The 10,488-nt window shown below is 43.5% G+C and overlaps 1 protein-coding gene and 1 pseudogene across 1 annotated transcript in view; both read right to left on the bottom strand.

Moving 5' to 3' along the window:
- PKD1L3 (polycystin 1 like 3, transient receptor potential channel interacting) overlaps window positions 1-2,141 on the bottom strand; it is a 78,351-nt gene extending 76,210 nt beyond the window's left edge. Inside the window, exons 1-2 of the mRNA XM_055366438.2 lie at window positions 1,847-2,141; window positions 430-552 (exon numbers count right to left, since the gene is read on the bottom strand). Coding sequence (XP_055222413.2) covers window positions 430-552; window positions 1,847-2,141 — 418 coding nt within the window. The remainder of the gene's footprint in view (window positions 1-429; window positions 553-1,846) is intronic.
- Window positions 2,142-7,176: 5,035 nt separating this feature from the next.
- On the bottom strand, window positions 7,177-8,821 carry LOC101124200 (ATP synthase subunit alpha, mitochondrial-like; annotated as a pseudogene).
- Window positions 8,822-10,488: the final 1,667 nt, after the last annotated feature.

Raw genomic sequence — 10,488 nt, forward strand, 5'->3', positions numbered from 1 at the left:
GATCTACTTCTGCAGAAGCGAACCTCGGGTAACAGCCCTCTCACCATCCCACTTCTCATCTTCCTCTGCCTTACTCTCTTCTCCTCCTTCTCTTTCCCACCCTTCCCTCTGAAGCCCAAATGCTGACTGAATTATGAGTGTGCATGTGGAAAATGGTGTCACCAATACAATTTCTCCCACACTCTGCCCAAGTCAAAACATGAGGAGGACATCAAGGCACAACTCTTCCAACTCCCAGTGGGGATGGATCCAAGGAAGTCACTCCAGATAATTTTCTCATGCTACTCAGTATCATGAAAATCAAAAGCCCTGTATCATCCCATGGTCTACCACTCACAGACTATTTAACCAATATTCTCACATACACTCCTTATTTAGAATCAGTTTCTAAAATGTGGGTCTTTGGCAGCATGTAGCTTTATCACTTACCAGTCTGGCAAATGAAATAGTATTTCAGTAAGCACTTGTCCCCTTTGGATGAGATCCGAATGAAGTTTCTGGACAGGTAGGTGCAGCTGGGGGGCTTTGGGGGCCCGTTGGCTGCAACGTCTGCTGAGGGGAGATCAGACCCAGATGAGCCTCATACTCGAAAGCCAGGCTTTTAGGTTTATTTTTTATTATTGTTTTTGAGACAGTCCCACTCAGTCGCCCAAGCTGGAGTGCAGTGGTGTGATCTCCGCTCACTGCAATCTCTGCCTCCTGGGTTCCAGTAATTCTCCTGGCTTAGCCTCCCAAGTAGCTGGGATTACAGGCACCCGCCACCACGCCCAGCTAATTTTTGTATTTTTAGTAGAGATGGGGTTTCACCATGTTGGCCAGGCTGGTCTCGAACTCCTGATCTCAGGTGATCCATCCACCTCCACCTTCCAAAGTGCTCGGATTACAGGTGTGAGCCACCACACCCACCCTGCCAGGTATTTTTTAAAAGTAAATATGAAAGCCAAATTTGACGGACTTCGAATAGATAAAAATGTAGAATTTCCTCCCATACATTATAGTTTATTTTTTCATATGTGTTCCTTACCACAAGGCTTAGTATTACTTTATCTACACGTTAATGAAGATGATGAGAATGATATAATAATGGCTTGGATTTGTCTCTAAAACTTCAAGATTATGGTGCATAACTTTGAAAACACTTTGTAAGTGCCGGGTGCGGTGGCTCACGCCTGTAATCCCAGCACTTTGGGAGGCCGAGGCGGGCGGATCACGAGGTCAGGAGATCAAGACTATCCTGGCTAACACAGTGAAACCCCGTCTCTACTAAAGATACAAAAAATTAGTCGGGCGTGGTGGCGGCCACCTATAGTCCCAGCTACTCGGCAGGCTGAAGCAGGAGAACGGCGTGAACCCGGGAGGCGGAGCTTGCAGTGAGCCAAGATGGCACCACTGCACTCCAGCCTGGGCGACAGAGCGAGACTCCGTCTCAAAAAAAAAAAAAAAGAAAGAAAAATAAAACACTTTGTAAGAAAGACAATAGGTAGATAATCTTCCTCTTAGTTCTGTGTTAGGAAACTTAGAGATCAGAATAATGAAGAGATGTTTATTAGGAAAAAAATGACCATCAAAGTTTCTGTCTCTGGAACGTAGCATAATTCTTTTAGTGAAAGGTCAGGTAAGTTAACTTTAGATGGGTTCCAGGAAAAATTGCATCATTTTTGCTAACAGACAAATCAAAGGCTGTAGCACAAAATGGAAATATTTCAGAGGAAAGATGGTAATGAAGTAAAGTGACTGGTTTTTCTGTCTACAAAAGCAGAAAGATTAAGATTTTCTTTTTTTTTTTCTGTCCCAGAATAAAATATAAGGAAGTTTCCTTCATAAACACTGAACCCCAGAGTCTTACCTGGGTATTTGTTGTCTTGATGCTTTTTCAATGGCATTATATTTTGCCCAATCCACCACTTCTTTCCTTCTTCCAGATAGTCCCGGATGAGATCTTGAACTTCCTTGTTCCAAATATGAGCTAGGAATCCTCTCTGCACATGACAGTAATGCTCTGCTTCCTCAAAGCTGCATTGAAATCTGTTAAGCTGGTAACAATTATTTTGCCCATGTGGTGCTGGGCTGTTTAGCTCACTTCCTAGAATAATACTTGTTCTGATGTATAACCAAAGCCAGCTTCCTCCTTTGAAGAACATTTTCTCTGAATTGTAGCAAGAAAAAGTGTGGGGGTTTAGCAGCTGCCTGGTCCTTTAAATACATATATTGGCGGGCTTGTCTTATGAGTATTATTCTTTTATGAATTGGGAACAATTTACCAAGGATACAAAAGGTTTTGTTTTGAGGACCCAGGTGCAGGTCCTACAAGCTGAAAACAAATAGCAGAGATCAATAAAACAATGGCCCTTTTTATCTGGGGCCCCACCATCTGTGTCTACCTACCAAATATGCCTTTAGCAAATAGAGATCGATTATAAAGCTGAGTCTAAGCTGCACTGGGTAGAGGATGATGAATATCTAACATCTAAGTTAGTGCTGCTAAAAATTAATAAGTGTAGCTTTTTCTTTTCTGAGGCAGGGTCTCATTCTGTTGGCCAGGCTGGAGTGCAGTGGCATGATCTCAGCTCACTGTGCCTCAACCTCCCACCTCAGCCTCCTGAGTAGCTGGGACTATAGGAGTGCACCACCATGCCCACCTAATTTTTTTTTTTTGAGATAGGGTCTTGCTATGTTGACCAGGGTGGTCTTCTGGGCTCAAGCCATCTGCTCACCTCGGCCTCCCAAAGTTCTGGAATTACAGGTGTGAGCCACCACACTCAGCCACATTTTTTTTTTTTTTAAGAAAGTTATTCTTGCAGACCCCCTAGGATTGATTTTTTGTTTTCTTTGAGATAGAGTTTTGCTCTTGCTGCCTAGGTTGGAGTGCAATGGTGTCATCTCAGCAACTTCTGCCTCCTGGGTTCAAGCGATTCTCCTGCCTCAGCCTCCCAAGTAGCTGAGGCATGTGCCACCACACCTGGCTAATTTTGTATTTTTAGTAGAGATGGAGTTTTGCCATGTTGGTCAGACTGGTCTCAAACTCCTAACCTTAGGTGATCCACCCACCTCAGCCTCCCAAAGTGCTGGGATTACAGACGTGAGCTACTGCACCTGGCCTGACTTTTTAAAAAAATAAATGTTATTGTGTATATTTAAGGCACACAGCATGATGTCATGGGATACATATAGATATTAAGAAGGTTACTATAGTAAAACAAACATATCCATCATCTCACATTAGTTACCCACTTTTTTTTTGTTTTTGTAGCAAAAGCAGCTAAAATCTCATCTAGCATGAATCCTGTCTACTGTATGGTTTTATTACCTGTAATCTTCAGTTTGTACATTAAATCTCTCGAATTGTTCATCCTACATCTCTGCTACCCCCAGGACTGATTTAAATTACTGTATTCTGTCTCTTAAGTACATGCAAACAGAACTAGGCATAAACGCTATTTTTTTTTTATGGGGTCTCACTATGCCACCCAGGCTGGAGGGCAGTAGCGTGATCATAGCTCAGTGCAGCCTTGAACTCCTGGACTCAAACGATCCTCTCACCTTGGCCTCCCAAACTGCAGGTGTGAGCCACTGTCCCTGGTCCATGAACTTTATCTTAAAACTCTTACACAGTCATAAAAACAAAACAATATTAAATGGAAGAATGAATACAAATTAAATACAAACAAAACTGAAAATCAATGAGATCCAAGTTTTGCCAAGCTAAATGGCAGATAAACAGGGCTCTGACCTATGACTACACAGGTTCCTTTGAATCTGGCATGCATGCTATTTTATGATATGGGGAGGGTTCAGTTCTGATACCACGTTTCTTTATTTGACTCACACACACACACACACACACACAAAAACCTTTGTTCATACAGCAGGTCATTTGGTCTCCACCTGTTGCATATCCATCACGTGTATTACAGCTCGTTCTTTCTTGGTGCCAAAAAGTGATCATAAACTCAAACAAATGTGGGCACTGAACTGCTTGGTAGGTTTCAGGGTTAAGATGGTTATCCAGATAGTCCAAATGATGCTTATGTTACTCTAAAAATCAGTACAGAAGTGGTCACCAAAATTATGAAATTCTCTAAAACACAGACTGCAAGAATACATCCTGTTTGAAAAACACTGCAGTAATCAGCCAGGTGTAGTGGCTCACGCCTGTAATCCCAGTGCTTTGGGAGGCCGAGGTGGGCGGATCGCTTGAGGTCAGGAGCTCAAGACCAGCCTAGCCAATATGATGAAACCCCGTCTCTACTAAAAATACAAAAACTAGCCGGGCATGGTGGCGCGTGCCTGTAATCCCAGCTACTTGGGAGGCTGAGGCAGTAGGTTGGCGGAGGTTGCAGTAAACTGAGATTGCATCACTGCACTCCAGCCTGGGGGACAGAGCAAGACTCTGTCTCAAAAAAAAAAAACAAAAAAAAAACCCCAAAACAAAAACACCAAAAACACTGCAGTAATCAAATGAAAGATAAATACAGTATGATCCTCCCTTTCAAAAAGTCCAATTAGGGAAGAAAAGGCATAATAATTGTAATTAATATAGGCAGTGAAGAGCGCCAGCCCAGAGGGACAGCTTAGGTGCTGCTGGGAAGGTTCAGATAAGGAAGAAATTACTTCCAGCTTTTGGAATGAACATATAAAGATGGCAATATTTAGACAGATGAAATGGACATCTTGACAGAGGAGTCAATGTGAATAAATACACAGACGTGGGAAAGTGGAAGGTATTGATAAAGAGAAAGAAATACTTGAGAGAGTGTGTGTGTGTGTTTGTGTGTGTGTGTGTACATGTAGGGGGTACTTGGTGGAACAGTAGTGGGAACTGTAACCAGAAAATGGGAGTGTTTCAAATGCCAGGATAAAGGGTTTGCAGTTTATTTGGAAGGTTTTTGAGCAGAGTAGTCCACCCTTACAAGAGTTTGTGGCAATGGAATCATCTGGATGTGGGATGCTTTTGTTTTCAAAGTTCACAGAGCCTCAACTTCTAAACATCTTCATATACATACATAAATAAATGCATGATATATCCACACATGTTTCAAGCTTTTTTTCCAGATTAAAAAATGATACTTTATTATAATTTTTAAAATTGCAGAACGTCAGGCTGAATATCATTAGACACATACACAAAACCACTCATCTCTAAAGTCATCTTCTATACCCTCTCAAAATTTGGCCAATGAATTATGCCTCAGGGAATTTTCCAGTTCAACCCCATACATAAATGGAAACACTAGCCTTTTGGTTTTGCCCACAGTTCCAAAGTGCTATTACAGGTGGAGTATCTGCTGCAGGAGGTCATTCTTGCTGCTGTGGGTGTGAGTAAAATGTCTATCTGTATGCCTCTGGTCCTGCAGGCTTTGTTCTCTTTCTCCTTGTTTGGTCTCCTTCTACAGGGGTTATCTTACATACTGCAATCAAAAGACATCTTCTGCTCGGAATCACAACAGATAGTGAGAGGTTCAAGTGAGAAGTAGTGTTACATAGTAAGTTACTGAATTTACAATGAGAAATTGAACTCTGGGGTTACAACTCAAATATGATTTCAAGGTAAAGAAAATAATTACTTGGCTGGCTGGTGAAATGCTTAGTTCCTTCTAAAATCATAATTGCAATATGGACTTCTGCATCATGCTGCATTCCAAGGCACCAATCAGGTAACCTACATCTCCCAAATGATCAACAGACCGTTCCTTCCTATTTTACCCTCAGTGCTGAGAAATTACTCCTGAGCCCAGAAGTTGTTGTGTAGGTGACTTGGGTGACTTGGTGCTCAGGCAACAACTGCCACAGGCCCCACCTTGATGAACACCATTGATTTCTTTAAATATGATGATACTAAGATGGAGGCCACTGCTCAGAGGAAGCAAGGACGTAAAAGCCAGGACAGGCTGCGCTGAGGGTCACTACACTAACAGACCCAGATGACACGATGGAACATGAATACTGAAGCCAACAATCTTCTGGAACTCTCTTTTCCAAAACTCATATGCTGTTTTTTCTAATTGGGAAATCAGGGACACGGAAACATTCGCATAATTACCCACCAACATTTTCTTCTTAACAGAAATGAAGATTATTATTATTTTTTTTTGAGACGGAGTCTTGCTTTGTCGCCCAGGCTCGAGTTCAGTGGCGCAATCACAGCTCACTGCAAGCTCCGCCTCCCGGGTTCACGCCATTCTCCTGCCTCAGCCTCCCGAGTAGCTGGGACTACAGGCGCCTGCCACCACGCCCGGCTAATTTTTTGTATTTTTAGTAGAGACGGGGTTTCACCGTGTTAGCCAGGATGGTCTCGATCTCCTGAACTCGTGATCCGCCCTCCTCGGCCTCCCAAAGTGCTGGGATTACAGACATGAGCCACCGTGCCCGGCTCCACTTTGGTTTTTTCTAATCGGTTCAGGATCTCATTTACTTTCTTCTCCATTGTCACAATTTTTACATCCTGCCTGTGAAAGCCTATCTGCCTCACATCCACGTCAGCTGTTTTCTTCAGGTTAGACCATGGCGTATTTACCACATTAAAGTTGTTCTTGCAGCCTTGAGTGCTACTGGCCTTCACAAGGTGGGCGCAGTCTGTCAGCTGTTCCTTCGGAATGTCTTCTATATTCTCTCCCTTATGCAATTGAAGGTATACATGAGCCAAAGAGAGTCTGTCCGCACGAAACCAGATATATTCAGGCCAGCCACGCTTCATCAGATCTTCATGATGATTTATGGGTTAGTAGGAGAGATATAAAACTCAAGGGCCGGGCGCTGTGGCTTATGCCTGTAATCCCAGCACTTTGGGAGGCTGAGGTGGGCAGATCACAATGTCAGGAGATTGAGACCATTCTGGCCAAAATGGTGAACCCCTGTATCTATTTCATATTTATCCTTTCCCATGTAAATAGTGTAGGCAGATGAATTAACGCTGCTGCTGGTGAAGTAGAACACCATGATGCTGGCGGCGGTGCGGTGACTCCACCGTGGAGCAGCAGCGTTCAACTGTGGCGGGTTTTCTGGTCCCCGGAACTCTCCTCTTTTTTTTTTTTTTTTTTTTTTAATGCATTACGGAAACTTTTTTATGTGATTTTTGTACATAAGGAATATGAGAGTAACTCTTTTACAAATGAAACTAATTTACTAGAACAAACAGTGACAAAACTGAACTGATATTTGATGTGAATCCATAGGAGTTTAAGCTTCAAATCCACTCAAGAAATTTGTTACAACTCCATCAGCTTTGCATCTGAGTCTTCTGAGATCTTTCCATCAGCCCTGATAGTGCCCAACAGGGCTTAGTGCTGGCTGACAACATGAGACAAGAAAGCATTCTCGAACTTTGTAATCTTGCTGGGCTCCAGTTTATCAAGATACCCCCTTACACCCGCACAGATAACAGCCACTTGTTGTTCAGTAACCATGGGAGGATACTGTCCTTGCTTCAGCAACTCAGTTAGACGCACACCGCGACTCAATAGTTGTTGAGTGGGAGCATCGAGGTCAGAACCAAACTGGGCAAAAGCAGCAACCTCACGATCCTGAGCCAATTCCAGCTTCATGGTACTTGCCACCTGCTTCATAGTCCTGGTTTGGGCAGCAGATCCAACACAAGACACAGACAGACCCAATGTTAATGGCAGAGCGGATATCTTTGTAGAACAATTCTGTTTCCAAGAAGATCTGTCTGTCAGTGATGGAAATGACATTCGTTGGAATGTAAGCAGACACATCACCAGCCTGTGTTTCTATGACTAGCAAAGCAGTCAAGGAGCCACCACCAAAAGCATCATTCATTTTGGCTGCTCTCTCCAGCAACCGGGAGTGTAGGTAAAACACATCACCAGGACAGGCCTTACGACCAGGGGGGTCGGTGGAGCAATAGAGACATCTGACAGTAAGCGACAGCCTGTTGGGATAAGTCATCATAGATGATCAAAGTATATTTGCCATCGTCTCTAAAATACTCTCCCATAGAACTGTCAGAGTAAGGAGCCAGGTACTGAAGTAGGGCAGCATCTGAGGCCATAGCAGACACCACAGTGGTGTACTTCACGGCATCTGCATCTGTAAGTCTCTTCACCAACTGAGCAACAGTGGATCTCTTTCGACCAATAGCAACATAGATACAGTACAGCTTCTTCTTTTCTTCAGATCTATCATTGAAACGTTTCTGGTTAATGATTGTGTCAATAGCAATTGAGGTTTTCCCAGTCCTTCGGTCACCAATAATCAGCTCATGCTGACCACGACCAATTGGCACCAAGCTATCCACAGCCTTAATGCCAGTCGGCATGGGTTCCCGCACTGAAGTTCGAGGAATGATTCTGGGGGCTTTCAGACCGACTCACTTATGGGTCTTCGAACCAAATGGACCCTTTCCATCAATAGCATTACCAAGGGCATCAACTACACGACCCAACAGCTCCTCACCGACTGGAACGTCCACAATGGTTCCTGTCCTCTTCACTATACCTCCTTCCTTAGTTTATTATTTTCAAACACTACAATGCCAACATTGTCAGTTTCCAAGTTCAAGGACATATCCTTTAAGCCTGAAGAAAACTCTACCATTTCTTCTGCTTGGAACATTCCTCAGCCCATGTACATGGACAATACCATCACCAATACTTAAGACATGCCCAGTTTCTTCAAGGTCAGGAGAGGTATCAGCTCCAAGATCACGCTCTTTAAGAACAGAGGACATCTCAGCAGTCCCAGTCTTCTGAAGATGAGTGTTAGAGGCATGGAGGTTCCTTGCAGCAATGAAAGATGAACCCAAAGCATTTCTGGAGACCAGTCCTGCCCACCGAGTGAGGTCACGGGCCACGGCCGCGGAGACACACACAGACAGCACCTTTGCAGTTTCTCCACAGGTGGTACCTCCACAGCCGCAGCCTCTGGACTGACTGGGACCGTTTCAAGCATTTTTAAATGAAACCTGATGTTTATGAAATCTCTGAAAGTCAAGTCAGGTATCTTACACAATGCTGTAATTTCATTTCAATCCTTTTCATAAAGGGTAAAGTCCTTGTATATATTCTTTCAATACATGCTTTATCTAAGACACAAGCACTCTATCAATGAAAGTTTTAATTTAAACGACCAAAAAATTGGTGAGAGAGTGCTCAGAACTGAGGATAAACATGTAAGTAGTTTTTTGTCCCAGATGAGCAATGATTTATGTTGACTAAGGTGTGCTGAATTAACTTATTCCATTAAAGTGTAAAGGGAAGACAGGTTGATAAGCATAACTTTTACCTTGATAAATGTTTTCAATGATTTCTATTGCATGTAGACTGAAACACCTAGCATGTAAATTATTGCAGTAGAATCTGTCTTTAAGTCTCAGCTGGGTCTGTGAATTTGTTCTAATTTGATAGCTTCATACAACTGATGAAGCTCAAAAATGGCTTGACTCAAGATATTTCATACACCTTTCTTTTGCTCTAATTTCTGCTACGACAATAACCCAGCTATTTCAGCTGATGGCGGGAACACTGCAACTGGACAAAAATGACACGGATGGGTGTAGAGCCTCCAAACAATAAGTATCTGATTAATGCTGTTGACACCTAAGTCTACAGAGGCTATTCTCCAACAGCCAGGGCATCATTAGGTAAGACATTTCAAAATTCTTCGTGAGGGCACGATTGCTTCAGAGGATTACAAAGTGACACATTAGGTCGTCATAAATCACCGCAGTACCATGCTGGCTAACACGGTGAAACCCCGTCTCTAATAAAAATACAAAAAAATGAGCCGGGCATGGTTGCGGGCGCCTGTAGTCCCGGCTACTCGGGAGGCTGAGGCAGGAGAATGGCGTGAACCCGGGAGGCGGAGCTTGTAGTGAGCCGAGATCGCGCCACTGCAATCCAGCCTGGGCAACAGAGCAAGACTCTGTCAAAAAAAAAAAAAAAAAAAAAAAAATCACCACACTGGAGTGTGCAGTAAACCACACTCCAACGGGCCTGCACACTCAGGGTCTTGATTAGAAACAGTATTTAAAAAAATACCTCCACATCTGTTGCACCACAATGCCAAGGTATAACCAGGGCCACTTTCTCCAGGAGGCACAACAGGCGCAGGGCCAGGGAAGGGCCTCTGACACTTTTAGGATCTCAAGAAATTTTTTTTTTTGGTTATTTTTCTTTGTTTGTTTTTGAGACAGAGTCTTGCTTTGTCGCCCAGGCTGGAGTGCAGTGGTGCTATCTCGGCTCACCGCAACCTCCACCTTCTGGGTTCAAGCGATTCTCCTGCCTCAGCCTCCCGAGTAGCTGGGATTACAGGCGCCTGCCACTACGCCCGGCTAATTTTTGTATTTTATTTTTTAGTAGAGATGGGGTTTTGGGTGTTGACCAGGTCTCGAACTCCTGACCTCAAGTGATCTTCCTGCCTCAGCCTCCCAAAGTGCTGGGACTACAGGCGTGAGCCACCATGCCCGGCCTCAAGAAAATGTTTTAATTTCCTTAAAAAACCTTAAGAAAAATCAACTTTTAAGTTGAAAAA

The sequence above is a fragment of the Gorilla gorilla genome, chromosome 18 (assembly GCF_029281585.2).
Source record: "Gorilla gorilla gorilla isolate KB3781 chromosome 18, NHGRI_mGorGor1-v2.1_pri, whole genome shotgun sequence".
Classification (NCBI taxonomy): domain Eukaryota; kingdom Metazoa; phylum Chordata; class Mammalia; order Primates; family Hominidae; genus Gorilla; species Gorilla gorilla.